General features: G+C 43.9%; 1 protein-coding gene across 6 annotated transcripts in view; it reads right to left on the minus strand.

Moving 5' to 3' along the window:
• tmem94 (transmembrane protein 94) overlaps positions 1 to 17,962 on the minus strand; it is a 127,849-nt gene extending 109,887 nt beyond the window's left edge. For 4 of the 6 annotated variants that reach the window (XR_005946578.1, XM_041216789.1, XM_041216794.1 and 1 more), the window contains exons 1-2: positions 17,827 to 17,962; positions 643 to 788 (exon numbers count right to left, since the gene is read on the minus strand). Coding sequence is in view for 4 of the 6 variants with exons in the window: in XM_041216789.1 (XP_041072723.1) it covers positions 643 to 702 (60 nt within the window). In the remaining 2 variants the exon portion in view is untranslated. Of the gene's footprint in view, positions 1 to 642; positions 789 to 14,816; positions 14,855 to 17,826 lie in introns of those variants that run through there. The other 2 variants (XM_041216790.1, XM_041216791.1) reach the window with 2 other exon arrangements.
• Positions 17,963 to 20,423: the final 2,461 nt, after the last annotated feature.

Genomic DNA, 20,423 nt, shown 5'->3' on the forward strand with positions numbered 1-20,423 from the left:
TCGGTGAATGATCTTCTCTCATCTAAATAACCAACATCCATAGTACAGGAATCATTAGGACTAGGATTAAGCTCTACTGCTACAAACCATTAGGTACTCAATATCGTTTATATAAAAAAAACTGCATGGGGCTGTTCACATTTGACTGCCTTTTACTGGGAAACATAACAGGGAGGGGAATAATGCTCAGTATAAAATTTAATTTCTCCTGCCAGTAACACAATATCTTCTCATGCAAGCTGCTTCTATATAATGTTTACCAAAAGCATTGTCTAATTACTTTTTAGTGAGGGCAATATCCCTTTAAAATATACTTCTTCTAATATCTTAACATAAGGTAACATGCAAAGTCATTTCTGAACAATTTCTCTAATTGTACCGGAGCATACAGCATATTCCTGACCATAACTATCATTCTTGTCACCCTGTTTATACATAAACAGCACAAACATGCCTTGATGATATTCCAAAACAGCTTAAAGCAATGAGGAAAAACATTTCCACTGACATCTCTGAATCACAATGTCCATCTTAATTCTCAAAAAAGGTCAAGTAATGCTTCATGTTGCAAGGAAATATACTGTCCCATTATAAGGATTTGCGAGTCTGATCCTGCTAAATACAACCTAATTCAACACTCACTTGCATCTTAGTCCACCTCTGGGGCTTTGTTGCAGCTGACTTTAGATCTTTGAAAAGCATCGGGTCCACTGTAGGTTGCAGATATAAAGACACTGATAAGGCAGCTTTCTCGTGTGCTCAGCCAGAACTGCCAGGCAGAGATAGCTCTGGGATCATAAACACAGAAGCAGGCGTCAACATTTCATGCTGCTCCTGGTCATGTACGTGATAGGCTCCTTACCAGCTACCTAGTATAATGGAGCCATCGATAAATTTAGCATACGCAGCACTCTGGTGAGGAGTTTTTCTGCAGCTGAAGTGTACCTTCCTGCTGCTGTACAATACCTTTAACTCTTCGGACAAGCTCACTCTTCAAAAATAGGAATACATTCAGTTTTAATTCAGGACTGCTGTATGGGGGAGGGAAAGATGAGAAAAGTATGTATTTGAGTGAAGGAGTCAGACTTTCTCAAATCCGAATTTTAATTGCCACGTTAGCTCAGTTTGTTGAGTCACTAGTCTGGCTCAGATAATTAGGGGGTTCAAACCCCACTCCAGTACATGAGCACTTAATCATGCCAATATGGAGAGTGCACATCATCAATGGGTGTTGCCTTGTCTGCTCCACTAAGTGGTATAGATCATGACACTACTCAAATAACAGGATAGTGTTTTTCAGGCACCTGGGCTAACTTTCCCTCCTACACTCAACACCAAAGGAAATCAATGCTCAGTTGTTTGAATTCTTGCTGTGTGCACAATGACTATGTTCCCCTCTATAACAAGTCACTACGCTTTCAATTTATTCATTGCACGTGAAATTCTGAACTAATTTTGAAAGCAGTATATAAATGTATATTTTTATTAATCATATACTGCCTTTAGACAAACATGGGCAAACTTTAAGTTTATCCATTTGATATGACAAATGTAAAATAGTGAATTAAAGAGAAATTATTTTTGGCTAATATTTGAAGATGACTAGTTGATCTCTCATGACAATGCATACAGGGAATCAATACCAAGTACAGTCTTCAGGCAAAGGGGCAACAAATGGACGATGGTTTATGGACATAATTCAGACCCCCTTTTAAAATCATGCCTTCTGTTCTTGTTTTATATTTTCATTGCAAACTCTTATGTCCATAACTATCATGGACCTGTGCAAATTTGAGCTGGTGTAATTACACTTTCCTGTCACAGCGACAGGGCAGCCAGGCTGACAAACACGTCTCAGTTGGTGGGGAAGATGGTGGAAGAGGCCAGGCTTTGAGACGGTGGGCTGGGGAGGAACGATCCAATGTTAGCAAAATACTTCAGCCAGGAGCTGAAGGCTAAATTAGCTATCTCAGTACAAAGGTGCAGGGAATGGGTCAAGGCCGGTTAACTGACTGAGAACATCCCAACTGAATTTGAGTAATATCAAGGGTGTACTTTAGAATAAACCAGATTACGTTACATGTTTATATGCATATTAACTGTCATTGATAATTGACTTCAAATGGAGCTCACCATTCAGCTGCATTCGATTATTAGGAAACAGCATTACTAGCTCTGCACCCGGAGGTTTGTGATGTGTAGGCATAGACTGAGTAACTGTGCCAAAACTGACGCAGCTTCCGTTTCTGGTTACATAACTTTGTTACATTTAACAATGTTCAGGTCCATGGCACTGGCAGCTAAAACATAAATTGTAGATACATGTGGACATTTTTTATTGGATGGGGGATTGATTGACAGATGGGAAGCAAAGAATTGGGATAAACAAGGCATTTTCAAATTGGCAGGCTGTGATCAAAAGAATGCTGCAAGGGTCAGTGCTGGGGCCTCAGTTATTTGCAATCCATATTGATGTCCTAGATTGAGAGACTGAGAGTAATGTATTTAAGATTGCTGACAATACAAAGCTGGGAAGGAATGCAAGCTGTGAGGAGCACACAAAGAAGCTGCAAAGAGATTAGACAGGTTAGGTGAGTGGGCAACAAGTTGGCAAATAGAGTATAATGTGGGTAAGTGTGAGGTTATTCACTTAAAAGAAAAGCAGAATATCTTTTAAAACTTGTAAATGTTGATGTTCAGAGGAAATTGAGCGTACTTGTACAAGGAACATAGGAAGTTAATATGCAGGTACAAGCAACTGGCATGTTGGTCTTTATTACAAGGGGATTGAACTGGTCATTAAAAACAGTAAATGACAGAGTGTCAATCCCAAAAATCCTCTACCCAATATCCTGCGCAGGTTTGCACCTTCAAAGAACGAGGAAGCAAAGACACCTCTCATCATCCCATGGCAAAATATGTTGGTTCTCCAAAATGCTTTGCTAGCATAAAAGATATAAAGTGAAAGAACAGGCAAATGAATAAGAGACCAGCTTAGAAAACTGTACGCAGTTTTGGTTACGCTCACTTCAAGAGAGAGAAATTGGCAGAGACCAGGTGGGGAGTTGTATGAACGGTTCACTAAAAGACACACAAATTAAGACACACACAACTTAGACAAAGTGAACATGTAACATGATCTAAGTTTTTAAAAATACTGCGAAGACAAACACGTGATCAAGTTAGTGAATGATGATAACACCATTAACATATGAACAAATTTCCTCTTTTGCCCCATTCATTCAAAATGATGGATAGAACAGGTTCCAAGAAAAGCTGTTAAAATGCAGATTCATAGTTGACCCAACATCATACTTCACCACATCACACAATGGTTCCAGAGATCCTAGTACTGTGGAAACGTCATGTGCCAGGTACAATGCCAATGCTGAATAATGTAGGGTCTTCTAAAACTGACTGGCTGGAGTAATGGCCAAGGTATGTGAAAGAACTGGAGAATAAAGGTTAGGTTTTCATGAGTTTTGCGCTTCAACTGTGGGCAGCTGATTTTTTTTTGCATGCATAACTGGACATAGAATACTTGCTTCAGGAGGGAAGAGCCAAATGCCTGCCTCATTTAATCATTTCCTCATGCCTTTCAAATTGTAAAAACCTTGAAATATTTCTGTTGCTAATTCTTGCACCTGGAATATTTTCATTCTGGACAAAATCAAAGTTTACTCACATTAGCTATTTTTACATAAAACAATCTGAGCTGCAGGGCATTCAGACTACGGGGAAGCATTTGGGGATCTGCGCAACATTTCAGACAGTTTATACGCATTAACTCAGCACGTGAACTATAAGCAAGTTGTTTTTCTGGGATCAAATGTCCAATCAGCGACATTCATGTGATTCTCCCTCGCCTTCAAAGGCCTCTAGCTTTGTACACAGATGGGAATTGAATCAGAAAAATGCATTTCCCCACTTTGCTACTTCGAGTAGTAACCCGATATATAGAAAGGCTTGCATTGGAATGGTGCGCACACAACCATCTGAGCATCAGCGAGCTCCTGTTTACTGAGCATGCTGCATTACCAATTCTTACAGCCTTGCTTCTAAAAGCCTAAACCCTGTATGACCCTGAATATTAATTAAATATGCAGGAACTCATTTGAGATTAGTGGGCTGTGAGGTGAATCAATTAAAACATTTTTTTCCCATAAATTCCTAGGGCTTTCTTTCAAAATTGAAACCTCCAGCCCTCTGCATCAGGATATGTAATTCCATATTGGCTCAGTTGCCAGGGAGCTGCAGTGTGAATTAAAGGAAAATCTGCAGTCTAATTTACTAATGGATTTAAATTGCTTGTTACCCTATTTGGTGCCAAATGCACAATATCACCTTATACTCTCAATCTGTGGACACTTTTTCCATCTTCCCTCTGATTCTTCCTAGGGTTACAGGCGTCATTAGCACCTCCAGTATTGGGCTTAAGCTGCTATTCTTCATGAGGGGGTGAGTACCACAGTTGAACTTGATCTGATTCTTTTCCAATGTTAGCAAATAGACCCTTTTACTGAGACACCTTACCTCTAGCAGGATTCCCTGCTTAATAGCTAACAGCAAGAGGCAGATACCTCAACTGCTTTTTTCTCCTTTTGTAGAGGCATCCTGGTCAATTCCAGAACCCCAATTGCCGCATTTGCTTTAAAGCTGCTAGTTCAGCACAGACTGAAGACCAAACACAACCTCCTAGTCTGGATGATTTGAAACCAGATGGAGTATGCTACTATCCATTCCGTTATTTGAGGGCTACATTCTTGAGATTCAACAACAACTTATATAGTGTCTTTCATATAGTAAAATATCTCAGAGCTCTTCATAAGAACAATTATCAGACAAAATTCACCACCTAGAAACAAAGATATTATGACAGGTTACCAGGAGTTCAGCCATAGAGGCAGGTTTTAAGGAGCAACTTAAAAGCAGAAAGGTTTAGGGAACATCTAATGTAACAGGTTAAATTTTTAAAAAAGCAAAAGTTTATGTTGAATCGGTATTTCTAAAAAAAATGTATGAATAATGTACATCTTTTTGCTGCCAGTATTTCAGAAGGCTGTTCTTTCTAAATGGAGGGTTGTGTTTTCTTGCCCTCGCTTCTAAATTATTGCCTGGCCCGCTTTAGATGCACATAGATCATTTTAAAACCACGCAGGCTGATAGCTACCATTTTGGCTGGGTAGAAAACTGCAGCACTACAGATTGACATCTCTCTGGTTTTTTTCTCAATCTTGGTACCTCTCCCCTAGTGACATAGCTGAAACTGGATATGAGGACCTGGAGCTTTGAATCTTAGGGTGGGGGAAAAAAAAAATCAGCCAAGCATCAACACTGCTGCTCACTTTACAATGACTAGTCTGCAGATACTACCCTGCTTTCACAGTTCAACTATTTTAAGATTTTTAAGATTGGTATTGCATAAGGCACTGCAAGCAAGACTCAGACACTTATCCACTTCAATTACTGCAAGTTTTGCAAATGCAAAAAATTGACATAGTTCCAAAGTTGCAATCTTTACAGAAAAGCTGTTTCTGTGAGGGACTCAAAAATAAAAACTGCGGCAGATTCTGCATCTGCATTCGAGACTCCCAGCTGATTGTGGTGTGTACTGAGGCAGCTGCCTCACAAACCACAAATTTCAACACTGACAGTGCGACAAAGGGAGCCCTCAATCAGGAAGTTGGCCATTGTATATTGGGGCTTCTTTTGAAATGCAGCTTAGAGTTGAGTTTTCTTTACCTCCCCATTTTAAAAGTGGAGGGGAGAATTGCTCAGTATTTGAGCAAGCTGTTGCAGCACTTCAATATTCTGATGTAAAAGAATGTAGCGAAGATTAATAGTCCCCACAAAAGCACTCCTTGGTTTTTGCTTTCAGAAGGTTTCCATTTCGAAAACAACCCACATTCAGTGCTCTTACAATCATGTGTTTTTACATTCAGTCTCTCTAATAACCTGATGGGCAGGCTGAGGTTTGAGGTCCATTTCACTGGTTATTTATTGCTGCTTAGTTCAAGCTTCAAAACAAAAACAAGTTACACCCAGATGCAATTGGTCTCTACAGGTTTTAAACTTCCCCCAGTTACTCTGAACACATGCTCTACATCACTTCAGCGTCTGCACTTCACTTGCTGCAAGATAAATATGGAGCCTGTTATCCCAGCAATTCATTTGCTGCAATGTGATCCTTGTTTCTGCTCATCATTGCCAGAGGATGTTCTTTACTTCCTTCCTGCACATCTATTCCACCAGCTGTGAGAGGGGTTCCCTGTTTCTGTGCCCATGTCACTTCAGTGTGTCCAATCCACTCTTACAATGAGGTAATTGCACTGTCGACAACGTCTTCACCTAAGCTCGGGAGGAACCCTCAAGTTGAGTTCTGAACAACGGTCTTATGGACTCGAAACATTAACTCTGTTTCACTCTCCACAGGTGCTGCTAGATCTGAGTTTTCCAGCATTTTCTGTTTATGTTTCAGATTTTCAGCATTCACAGTATTTTGCTTTTATCACTAAACTGTTCTCCTTGAGCCAACACTTAACATTTACCAAAGTGCTTCCTTCCCCTTATGGATTCCTGGTGTATCAATAGCAGATGATGGAGATGCTAAAAATGAAACGAAATCCCATTATCCTGTGACTGAGTCTATTTTTCTGTGCTATATGTCTTTCATTATAAAATATGATCAAATAAGAGTAAAAGGCAGAAGATATGATTTGCTCCAGGTGATAACCTTCAATAAACTGGATATATGGCAATGCTAGTCATGTGATAATATGCCAAGATCTTCATCACTACCAGGCTTATGTATTACCTTTCAATGTATATTAAAAACACAACTAGCATCACCACACCTAGTTACAGGTGCAAAACAGTCTTAAGATGCTGGGTACTTATTAGCTGGAGCCCATCACAATCTGCAAAGTTTCTTGAACAAACAATTAAAAGCTGACTGACCAGAGTATGTGCTGACTTAACAAATCGAGCTGGTGGTCTTAAAGACATAGCTACATCATAATGGAATATTCCTTCTGTGTTGCATGGTATATCATTCCAGTCCTGACAGAACAGCTGATATCTGAATTAGAATAAGCTACGTTATAAGAGATCCGCTCGTAACTTAAAACAAAAGTCACTAAGCATGATGACAGATCTGCCAACTGCTTAAACTTTACATACAGGATTTGTGTACTTTGAATGCCTAAGATTTGCTATTGCTTGATAATGTAATTCCAGTTATTTATTTTTCTCTCCAGAACACACTTTAGGGCCATACAACCATTACTCTATGGTATTACTCTCACTCTGGAGTCAGATGATCATTGGTTCTAGCTCCATTTGGATTCAAACACACAATCCAGGCTGACACTCGAGTACTGACGGACTGCTGTCTTTAACAGGGCCATCTTTCAAAGGAGATCCGAGGTGAGAGAGTTGTGTTGTGGAGAGACTAGAGAACCTGAGATTGTTCTTAAAGCAGGGAAGATTAAGGAGAGTTTCACAGACAATTTTAAAGTGTTACTTTTTATTGCCTGTAATCATTTATATTTGTATGTATGTATGTGAATGTATTTTCTTACACTTGGAGTGAGTGAGTCAACTTTAAATAACCTGGCAGCAAGCCTTTTATCTAAAAAGGGAAAAAGGTTAGTTTATTTTTCACACCCTTGGCCCAGAGGTTACTAAAGAAACTACATATCATTCACTCCTTCACTCTCGCACACCAAATCTAGGTACAGGTGAAGGTAAAACAATACTTATTTTAAAAAAGCTTTTGTTTCTTGAAAAGTCAAATTTGCATTTTTTTTTTTACAAAGAAAATGTCAGTGGAGTTTTGTTTGTCACCTGGTCTGACAAACAGTCAAAATCAGAAAGTGTCTTTGTCCTCTTGAAAGATTAACACATTAATTCTGGCTGGCTGCTCTTGGGGTCATCTTGATATTGTCTTTTAAAAACATAGTTTTCACTATTTGTAACACGGTCATGACAGGAGATTTGACAGAAGTATTTGGAATTATGAGAAGCTTAATAAGGAGAAACTGCATAGAAGTATGTAAAATGTACAGCATTGAGACAAGCCATTCAACCCAACTTATTAATGCTGGTGTTTATTCTTCACACAAGCCATTTCTCTACCCCCACCCTACTCCCTTATGTGCTTATTTAGCTTACCCTTAATTGTATCTGTTATTCACCTCAACTACATATAGCAGTAAATTCAACATTCTAGCCACTCACTGGGTTAAGCGGTTTCCCCAAATTCTTTATTAGAACTATTGGTGACTATCTTACATTTTAGTCTCCAGTTTTGGTCCTCCCCACAAGTTGAAACATCTACGCTTACTCTTTTCAAACCGTTTCGGAATCTAAAAGGCCTCTGAAAACCTTTGGTCATGCATCAGCCTTCTGTTTTCTGGAGAGGACAGTCCTAACCTGGTCAGTTTATCCTTCTAGGTTTAACCATTAGTTCTGATATCATTCTTGTAAATCTTTCTTTCACCCTCTTCAATGCTTCTATATCTTTTCTGTATTACAGAGACCAGAATGCACATACTGCTCCACATTTGGTACAATTGCAAGAAAGTCAATAAGTAGAGGGTACAGGTTTAAGATAATTGTCAAAAGAACCATAGGGGAGACAAGATTTTTTTTTTTTAAATGCAGCATGTTAAGATAATTTGGTTTACACTGCCTGAAAATGTGGTGGAAGCAGGTTCAACAGTAACTCAAAAAGGAATTGGATGAATATTTGTAATGGAAAAACTTTCATGGCCATGGTGAAAGAGCAGTGAAATGGGACTAGGTGGATAGTTGCTTCAAAGAGCCATCACAGACATGATGGGTCGAATGGCTTCCTTCTGTGCTCTATGATTCAATAAGAGCATGCTATATAGCTTGCATGAATGTGGCTTTTCCAAAATAAAAAGTCATCCCATGTATCCAGGTTGCGATGATCCAGATTGTGCAGTAGGAATGATGGCCAACTATCAATGTTTCGCATTGTTCCTCAAAAAGCCGATAGCAACTTCTGGAGTCCACACGTGCAGTTAAACACAGAAATCCAGAAGTTATCAGTGATTCGAAGTTTCCCCCTAGGATACACTGCTGAAGTATCCCCTTCCCAGACTGCAATCAAGTAGAAATCACTGAACTGACAAAAACTTGCCATTATTGGTCTCGCTGTAAAAATCCTTGTTGAATGAGATGTAACTGGATTTCTAACAGTGTGCTAAATTCATAATTACTGCTAATTCATAATTACTGCTAAACTCCCTCACTGGCCATTAAACACTAATTTTATATCTGTGTATGTTTGTGTGCACACATGTAAATTGCCCCATCAATCAATCAAGTCACCTGGTTTAGGTGGGATGCCATGCTGGTTGCTGAGGGAGGCAAGGCTGGAGATAAAAAGGAGCTCTCATTCCATTTTTCAATCCTCCTTTGATATGAGTGTGGTGCTAGAGGATTGGAAGACAGAGTATTACACCCCTGTTCAAAATAAAATTACATAACAAGCGGTTAGGATTTGGAATCCAGCGCTTGCTACAGTGGTGGAAACAGTTTCATTGGTAGCCTTCAAAAGGAAATTGGATAAACATTTGAAGGAGAAATAATTTAAGGGTTTTGGGAAAAGTGAGATTAACTGGATTGCTCTTCAAAAAAGCTGGGGCAGACTTGATGGGTTGAATCGCACAACTTGCCTGCGCTTTGCTTAGTGAGCCAGTTCTACTGGGACAGAAATGTTACAGCAAGTAAAACACAAATTATGTTACTGCTCGATTCAAGTAAAGGTCCTGTTAAGACTACAAATTTGAAAAACTGACATTAGAGTTCATTTGAAGGTTAGTTTCTATGCTGGATTGCAATCAGAACGCTGGCTTTGTTTTCAGAAAGGTGAAAGAGCCTGATCATGTTATGTCACTGGCATTTTGTACAGAAGTAAAACTCTTCTGAAACAACTAATAGCTGTAATATCTTTCTTTTGTGCTGTGGCACCCAGAAAAGTACAGAGCATTCTAAGTATGGCTGCACCAATGATTTAAAGAGTAGCTGATTACTTCACTATTTCAACTCAATAGTGACCTTTCAAAACATCCAAAGACCTGATTTCCTTTACTCACTGCCACCAAGCATTGCTGTGATAGCTTCAATTTGTCAGTCAGGACCCCTGGAGTGTTCTCATTTTCCATCAACATTGTCACTTTTCATTTAACTAAAGTCTCTTCCTGGATTTTGTCCTCGTGCGAAGAAACACTTTCCATTTCTCTATGCTGAAATTCATCGGCCACTTCCCTGCCCAATTCTTAATCATTTTCAAATTTTTCCTGCAGCTTTGCAATGTAATACCTTTAAGAATAATGGAATAAACACCTCTACTTTGTTACAGCCATAATAGTCTTCGGTGAAGTAAGAATGAGCATTCTATCTAGTTGTTCGCACTCTTGCCTTAGTCACAAGGTTCCAGACCCAAGTCCCACTTCAGGGCTTGAGCATAAAAATCAAGGCTGGCACTCCAGTGTTGTACCAAGGGAGTACTGTACTGTAAGAGGTGCCAAATTTCAGATGAGGCCCAATTTGTCTGCTCAGGTGGATACAAAAGATCCCATAGCACTATTTCGAAGACAACAGGGGAGTTATACCCGATGTCCTGGCCAACATTCATCCCTCAATCAACATCACAAAAACAAGTCATGTAGTCATTAAGATAAAAGCAAAAAACTGTTCTGTTGAAGGGTCATTCGGACTCAAAACGCTAACTGTGCACTTCTCCGCAGATGCTGCCAGACCTGCTGAGTTTTTCCAGGTATTTTTGTTTTTGTCATGTAGTCACTATCCCACTGTTGTTGGTGGAAGCCGGCTGTGCAAAAATTGACTGCCGTGTTTCCTATGTTACAACAACAACTATATTTCAAAAGCACATCATTGTCTAATCTGTTCAAGTCATCTGATCATGACCAGCACTATATAAATACCTTTTTTTTTAAACCTTGCTATCCAAATTCTTCTACAGTCTGCAGATTAAAATACACCCTCTTACTAATTAGCAATTGCACTATGACCAATTAAATTTATATACCTGGCACTTCTTGGTGCTCATTAATACTGTATGGGGAATGTCACTGCTAGAATATTTTATTCTTCCCAGCGCCAACCTTAGGTCACGTCATACAATGTGATCCAGGAGGAAACGCCCAATACTTTGCCCAACCTCAGAATACTGTCGCATACTTCGGCAGTCCAATAGCTCCAGTTCTCCCCCTGTCCCACCTTTGCCAATTTATACCAAATCACAGGGAGTTCCACACTATGCTCCTCTACAACTGGGTTGAAATGCCTCTGACTCAATACATGGTGGATCCTTACAAAGTAAACCAATTCCTGCTCTCCACCACCTCATCCCCAAATCACCCATACTAATGTGGCCACAAGAACAGGTGATGAGAAAAATTCTGTGGCAGCCTTCTGTCTTGTAAGATGATGGTTTGCATCCTGGTTGTCAAGTCTGTGCCAAGCATCGGCTGCTATGACTCAGAAGCCCAAGTCTGGCATGGCAATCTCTGACATGTTAACTGCAGAGGAAGACATTGGTACATGATTTGCTGTCCTGTTTTCTCTGGGCCCTCTTAGCCAGCTGAGCTTTTCATTTCTGTTTGCATCTTCTAATGCTCTTCCAAACAGTTAGCCTCCAGAGATCACTACCATCAGCAGCTATCTCCCAGTTGTCAGTATCAATGTCCACCATCTTCATATCTCCCTTTCAGGTATCTTTGCAGCAGACGTATGGACAACTAGGAGGTTGTGAACCAATGGACAATTCACCGCACAGAAGGACTTTGGGTATATGACCATCATCCATCTGATGAATGTGTCCAAGCCAGCATGCTTCAGCAGACTTCGTTGGCTTAGCAATTAGTATATGCTGCTGGAATTAGCACACTACAGAGCACCTCCGAGTTGATGACTTTGCCCTGTCAAGAGATTGAGGGTATGTCTGAGGCAGTGAAGGTGCAAACCTTTTCTCTTGCCTGGCATACGTTGTCCAGGTTTCACCATTGTACAAGTGTGTGCTGAGGATGCAGGCTTTGTAGACTCAGTTTGGTGTTTGTAGTCAGATTGTTGTTCCAAAATCTCTTACTCAGTTTGGGCATAACAGCTGTAGCTTTTGTGATCCATGCTCTGATTTTAGCATCCAGTGGCAGATTGCTGGTGATTGTGCAGTCTAGATATGTGAAGTTATCAATAACCTCCAACGTCACATTGTCAATGCTGATAGCTGGGCAACATCCTGGACCATGACATTTGTCTTCCTGAAGCTGACAGTCAAACCAAACTCTTTACAGGTGTGACAGAGTCTGACCACTTGACACTGCAGGTGCTCCTCAGCATGGAATGTAAGTGCAACATCGTCAGCATAGAGAAACTCTGAGGAGGATTTGGTGCACCTTTGTCTTAAATGTGAAGTGTGAAATTAAATATGAAGTTACTGCATTTGAAAGACTATTTTTAGAGCGCCTTTCACAACCTCACGGAGTCCCAAAGTGTTTTACAGTTAATGAAGCACTTTTGAAGTGTCGTCAACTGTTGTAATGTAGGAAAAATAGGAGCCAATTTGCACACAACACAAACAGCAATGAAATAAAATGACTAGATCATCTATTTTAGTTGTTGGTTGAGAGATAAATATTGACCAAGAAACTGGAAGAACTCCTCTGCTCTTTTTAGAACAGTGTTGTGGGATCTTTGAGATCTAGCTGAGGGGAAAGACAGGGATTACCATCTCATCCAAAAAGGACTGGAGCAGTGCAGCCAGTTTTACTTTTCATCCAACCTGTGCTATACTTGACAAGACTTGAAGCAAAAATAAACTCTAATTCATAAGCCTAAAAGTGTGTACATTTCAACACCTGACCCTTTAATAAGATCAGCTATCAGAGACATTATTTACAAGCTTTAACTGTCATTTTGCTCTTCCAGCAGCCTTCTGGCTCCTCATGAAATCAGTCTCTTGTAACTAGTCAATATTTCTTCAATCCTGTTCAATTGCCAAATGTGCCTTTTAACTTGGAAAATGCCTGTTATCTTCAATGTGATGGTGACCTCCAGGGAGACTTCAATGGTCTCAAATGGTGCCATGGAATCTTTTACATCCACCCAATAAGGCAGATGGGGCCTAAGATTAATATTTCATCTGAAAAGAGTTGGAGCAGTGTAGACAGTTTTACTTTTCACCCAACCTGGGCCATACTGGATTAGACACTGTCGCGGGGTCACATGTTTTACATTATCTCTCACAGGAATGCAATTTATCTTTCACTCCAACAGAATGAGTTGTGCAGATAACCATTGTTCGTCACACCAAAGGAAAACACACAATGATAAATAACAGTACAGAAACAGGTCATTCAGTCCAACAGTTCAATGCCAGTGTAAATGCTCTGCAATAGCCTTTTCTATTTCATCTAAACTCATCAGCACATCCTACTTCTTTCTGCCTAGTTTCCCATATCGCTGCTTCTTGACTGGTGTTTATTTAACAGAGAATATCTGGGAATGGGTACAAACATAGTTTCCCATGAATGTGTTTAGAGAATTTCTGACACCAAGCACAAAGTTCAAGCTTTTCATAATCGCCATCCAAATCTAATAAGACAAACCTGTTATGACTCCACATAATCCTTTATTACGAATAAAAGTTTGGCAAAGACTTGTTCCATTCTAAAGCGCCCATTTGGTTGCCCTGTTGGCTGATGGGGGAAAAGTCCAATGATCAATGCATTGGATAATATAATTGCATGAGAACAGCTTGGCTGTAATCACTGCAAATTCAAAGCATTAAACCACTAAAATATTACAGTGAATGCAGCAATACTCAAAATTCCAGAACTACCGAACACACATTCCCTAGGGGTCAGTGTTGGGACCCTTACTTTCACTGACATACATTAATGACCTAGACCTTGATGAACGAGTTACCATTGCAAAATTTGGAGAGTGTGCAGCAGGTTCACGAGAATGAAGTTCCTCATCCCTGGAACCAGTTATGAAGATAGAGTGGGGAAGTTGGGACTGTTTTCCTTGGAGAAAAGACAGCCATGAGTAGGTCTGATAGAGGTATTCAAAATCACGAGGGCTATGGACAAAGTAGATAAAGAGAATCTATTCCCAGTTGTGAAAGGATCGAGAATGAGTGGGCACAGATTTAAAGTAATTGGCAAAAGAAACAAAAGCGATATGAGAAAAAAACCTTTTCACGCAGCGAGTGGTTAAGGTCTGAAATGTACTGAGTGTGGTGGAGGCAGGTTCAATTGAAGCACAAAAAGGAATTAGACAGTTATCTGAACAGGAAGAATGTGCAGGGTTACAGGGAGAAGGCAGGAGAATGGCAGTAAGGAGAACTGCTCATTTGGAGAGCTGGTGCAGACATGATGAGTTGAATGGCCTCCTTCTGCACTGTAACATTTCTGTGATTATGTGAAATCAACCAATCATGTTCTCAGAAAAAAAGGCCACAACTTTATAACTCCTCACCAGTCTGCCACATGCCACACACATTTACACACCATATAGGAATTATAAATAGTGTCAGGCTCTACAAGGAAACGAGTGACCTTCTGCATGTGGCCCAGGTACAAGGATCCCATCTCACTTCCCTTCATTTCTGCAGCACATCCTGTCCTGATTCTGCCCCATCTCAGTCATTATGGACAACACTTCCCATGACCCTGGGAGCCCCAGCTCCCCAAACACAGCTTAGTCAGACCCCACCCAACGATCATTCAGGTCCATGGCAGCTCAAATTCCTCTGAACTTACCTTCCCATACCCACACCGTCCCCTCGTCCCAGAGTGCCAGCAGCTTGACTCCACAGGTATTTACAGCCACCTGGCCAAAGTACAAGTCACATTCATCCACCCACAGCCTCACCACCAGAGTGCAGGGAACTATCCTTCTGGGAGGACCATTCCACAATCCAAGGCTTCAATACCCATTGGTTCTGCCACCTCCTCTCCATCCTACCTTCCCAGTTCCACCCTTCCCTCATCTCTCAGCTGTTGTTCCCCATTCAGTTCTATCCCACCCCAGCTGTTCTCCCACTCCCTAATCTTATTTCTGCCTCGGCTCTCCCCACAGAGTCCTGTTCCCCCTGAAACTAACACCACCCTAGCCCCAATATTCCCCATACCCTTGCTCAAGTCCTGCCTCCAACACCTTGCTTTCTCCAAACACCCGTCCCCCAACCCCAACTTACCCTGTTCAACCCATACACAGTTAACCCGACCTCCCATACTGTCTGCCCTCCCACTCCCCAGTTGTCCCCTTGTTTCACCCTCTCCCCCTCATTTGCCCTCCGCCCCGTTGCCCCCTCATTTTAACCCCTCCCTTCACCCCTCGCTTCACCTCCTCTTTCCCATTACCCCTCCCATCCTCCCCTTTCCCCCACCCATCCTGTGTTGCACCTCTCCACTGCTCACCCCCCTCCCACATTCTCCCCTGCTCCCTCCACTCCCTCCCATACTCTTGTTCCCCCTCCCCTCCTCCCTGTCTCCCTTCCATCCCTCTCCTGTCTTTATCCCCTCCCCCCTCCGTCTTCTCACATTTTGCACCCTCCCTCGTTGGCCACCCTTTCCGCTCTTTCCCCACCCCGCAATCCCCCCTCTTTGCCCGCCACTCCCGCCTCCCCTCTTCTCACACGCTCCGCCTCCTCTCCCACTCCTTCCCTCTGTCCTCCTCCTCCCCCATACCCCCTCCCCCCACCCCCTCCTCCTCCCCCCACACCCCTCCTCGCCCCATCCCCTCCGCCCCCCCACTCCCTCCCCCCTCTGCCCCCCCCACTCTCCCTCCCCCCTCTGCCCCCCCACTCCCTCCCCCCTCTGCCCCCCCACTCCCTCCCCCCTCTGCCCCCCCACTCCCTCCCCCCTCTGCCCCCCCACTCCCTCCCTCCTCTACTCCCCCACTCCCTCCCTACTCTACTCCCCCACTCCCTCCCTCCTCTACTCCCCCACTCCCTCCCTCCTCTACTCCCCCACTCCCTCCCCCTCTCCTCTATTCCCCCACTCCCTCCCCCTCTCCTCTATTCCCCCACTCCCTCCCCCTCTCTCCTCTACCCCCACTCCCTCCCCCACCCCCCCCAACTCCCTTCCCCACCCCCCCACTCCTCTACCCCCTCCCTCCTTCCTCTCCTTCCCTCTCTCCGTCCCCCCTCTTCTACCCCACCACCCCCCTCTTCTACCCCACTACCCCCCCTCTTCCACCCCACTACACCCCCCTCTTCCACCCCACTACACCCCCCTCTTCCACCCCACCATCCCCCCCTCTTCCACCTCACCATCCCCCCCTCTTCTACCCCATCCCCCCTCTACTACCCCACCACCCCCCCTCTTCTATCCCACCATCCCCCCTCTTCTACCCCACCAATCCCCCCCTTCTACCCCACCAATCCCCCCTTCTACCCCACCAATCCCCCCCCTTCTACCCCACCATCCCCCCTCTTCTACCCCACCATCCCCCCCTCTTCTACCCCACCATCCCCCCCTCTTCTACCCCACTACCCCCCTCTTCTACCCCACTACCCGCCTCTTCTACCCCACCATCCACCCCTCTTCTACCCCACTACCCCCCTCTTCTACCCCACTACACCCCCCCCTTCTACCCCACTACACCCCCCCTCTTCTACTCCACTACACCCCCCTCTTCTACTCCACTACACCCCCCCTCTTCTACCCCACGACACCCCCCCTCTTCTACTCCACGACACCCCCCCCTTCTACCCCACGACACCCCCCCTTCTACCCCACTACACCCCCCTCTCCTACCCCACTACACCCCCCTCTTCTACCCCACTACACCCCCCCTCTTCTACCCCACTACACCCCCACTCTTCTACCCCACTATCCCCCCTCTTCTACCCCACTATCCCCCCTCTTCTACCCCACTACACCCCCCTCTTCTACCCCACTACACCCCCCTCTTCTACCCCACTACACCCCCCACTTCTACCCCACTACACCCCCCACTTCTACCCCACTACACCCCCCACTTCTACCCCACTACACCCCCCCACTTCTACCCCACTACACCCCCCCCACTTCTACCCCACTACACCCCCCTCTTCTACCCCACTACAACCCCCCCTCTTCTACCCCACTACACCCCCCACTTCTACCCCACTACACCCCCCCACTTCTACCCCACTACACCCCCCCACTTCTACCCCACTACACCCCCCCACTTCTACCCCACTACACCCCCCCTCTTCTACCCCACTACACCCCCCTCTTCTACCCCACTACAACCCCCCCTCTTCTACCCCACTACACCCCCCTCTTCTACCCCACTACACCCCCCCACTTCTACCCCACTACACCCCCCCTCTTCTACCCCACTACACCCCCCTCTTCTACCCCACTACACCCCCCCACTACACCCCCCCACTTCTACCCCACTACACCCCCCCTCTTCTACCCCACTACACCCCCCCTCTTCTACCCCACTACACCCCCCTCTTCTACCCCACTACACCCCCCCACTTCTACCCCACTACACCCCCCCTCTTCTACCCCACTACACCCCCCTCTTCTACCCCACTACACCCCCCCACTTCTACCCCACTACACCCCCCCTCTTCTACCCCACTACACCCCCCTCTTCTACCCCACTACACCCCCCCACTTCTACTCCACTACACCCCCCACTTCTACCCCACTATCCCCCCCCCGACTTCCCTCCCTCCCTCCTGTTCCTCTGCCGCCAGTTTCCTTGTTGCCGAGCCTGGACGATGTGAAAACAAAAAAGCGGCGGCAACAACCCCAGCTGGGCCTTTACCTGATTCTTGGGCTCCTGCATCTTCATGGTGCCGGTCTGGGGGTGGCTGTGCCGGACAATCCCCGGAGCCCACACCAAAGCTCAGACCAAGAAACAAGCAGCCGCCAGTACCGGCCGTCGCACATGCGCACTGACGATCGGCCGGAGCCGGGCGGGGTGGTGGGGGGGCGCATGCGCAGAACTCCCGAATCTACAAGGCAAAATGTGCCTGCGCACGATTAAACCTTGCGTCCGCATAACGCATGCGCAATGTCAGAGCCATCTCGGGGCTGTGGAATGATGTTTGGAATCATACCCAATGCTCTACCCTACACCCAGGTTGTCCGTGTCCCCGATGGATGGATTGTAGAGGTTGTGTTTTGTCAGTGAGGAGGAATTCTGTAGACATGAAACCTTTTAACTTAAAAGCAAAATGTTGCTGGTGCTGGAAATCTGAAACAAAAACAAAAATAGCTGGAAAGTCTCAGCAGGTCTGACAGCATCTGCGGAGAGGAATATAGTTAACGTTTGGAGTCCGTATGACTCTTCAACAGAACTAAGGAAAAATAGAAATGAGGTGAAATATAACCTGGTTTAAGGGGGGGTGGGACAGGTAGAATTGGATAGAGGGCCAGTGATAGGTGGAGGCAAGGAAGAGATTGCCAAAGATGTCGTAGACAAAAGGACAAAGAGGTGTTGACGGTGGTGATATTATCTAAGGAATGTGCTAATGGGGACATTAAGGGTAGCAGCCAGGACAAGCAAGTGGCAGATGGCCCTAGTGGGGTTGGGGTGGGGGGAAGGGATTGAAATGGGCTAAAAGCTGGAGATAAAACAATAGATCGAAATAAATTTAAAAATAGGTGGGAAAAGAAGAAAACTTTCCTGTGATTTTTCAGCTCATTGTGCATTCTGAGTACTGAAATCTTATACTGTCATAATAGAAGTTATGGTGTTCCAGCGGCTTGTAATTGTGCCATAAAACTTGAAAATAAATCCCAATGAACCTCCCAACATTGGATGTGACTGATGCTGGCACTGATATATCACAGTATCTTTACAGTGCAGAAGGAAGCCATTTGGCCCATCGAGTCTGCACTGGTTCTCAGAAAGAGCATCCCAAATAACCCCACTCCCCTGCCTTATCCCCCTAACTTTGCACATTACTTCTTTTCATGTAACAATCCAATTTCCTTTTGAATACCTCGATCAAACCTGCCTCCACCACCCTTTCAGGAAGTTTGTTCCAGACTCCAAACACCCCGTCTGGGTGAAAAATCTTTTCCTCACATCACATTCACTCCTTTTGCCAATTATTTTGAATCTGCTCTCTAGCTCTTAATGTTCTCTTGAGTGGGAGTAGTTTCTCACTATTTACCCTGTCCAAACCCCTCAGGATCTTGAATACCTCTATCAAGTCTCCTCTCAGACATCTTTTCTCCAAGGAAAACTGTCTCAACCTCTCCAATCTATCCTCATACCTACAGTTCTTTATCGTTGGAATCATTCTTGTGAATCTCCTCTGTACTCTCTCCAAAGCCTTCACATTACTTCTCAAGTATGGCACCCAGAGCTGGACACAGTACTCCTGATGAGGCCTAACTAGTGTCTTATAAAATGCAATATGACATCCTTACTCTTGTACTCAATGCCCCTATTAATAAAGCCTAAGGTACTATATGCTTTATTAACTGCTCTCTCAACATGCCCTGCCATCTTCAATGACCTATGTACTTATACACTGAGATTCCTTTGTACTGCACCTCCTTTAGAGGCTAATACCTGGAATGGGTGTGTTGTCTAATGAGGGAAGATTGTATAGACTAGGCTTCTATCTGTTGGAGATACAAGAGTATCTCTTAGCATTAGAAGAGTAAGAGGCAACTTGATTGAAATATGTAAGATCCCGAGGGGTCTTGACAGGTTGGATGTGGAGAGGATGTTTCCTCTTGTGGAAAAATCTAAAACTAGGGATCACTGTTTAAAAATAAGAGGTCACCCATTTAAAACAGAGATGAGGTGAAATTTTTTCACTCAGAGGGAACTTTCTTCCTGAAAAGGTGATGGAAACAGAGTCTTTGAATATTTTTAAGGCAGAGGTGGATAGATCCTTGATAAGCAAGGAGGTGATAGGTTATTGGGGGTAGGTGGGATGCAGATTTTAGGTTACTATCAGATCAGCCATGATCTTATTAAATGGCAGAGCAGGTTCGAGGGGCTGAATGGCCTACTCTTGGTCCTTGTTCATATGTTTGTATGTATATTAGTGATATTCATTAAGAGATAAATATTGGGCAGAACACCAAGAAGAACTTCTCTTTGATCTTTGAAATTGTGCGATGGAATCTTTTATACCCAGGTATCAGAGCAAATGGAACCTTGATTTAATGTCTCACCTGAAGAAAGAAACAGCATGACACACACAAGACAGTAAAATCAGTTATTTCCCAATTTTCTAGAAAACCACTCCAAGCTGATTTGAGTTCCACTTTCTCAGCGCGAGAATGGGCCTTGTTCTAAACTTAACAGTAAGGGCTGTTTTTGGTAAAACCTTCTCTGGATATGTATCTCTTTAGTTCAGCTTAAACAGCACCATGCCTGAGTGAGTCCCACACAGA

This window comes from Carcharodon carcharias, chromosome 22 (assembly GCF_017639515.1).
Source record: "Carcharodon carcharias isolate sCarCar2 chromosome 22, sCarCar2.pri, whole genome shotgun sequence".
Classification (NCBI taxonomy): domain Eukaryota; kingdom Metazoa; phylum Chordata; class Chondrichthyes; order Lamniformes; family Lamnidae; genus Carcharodon; species Carcharodon carcharias.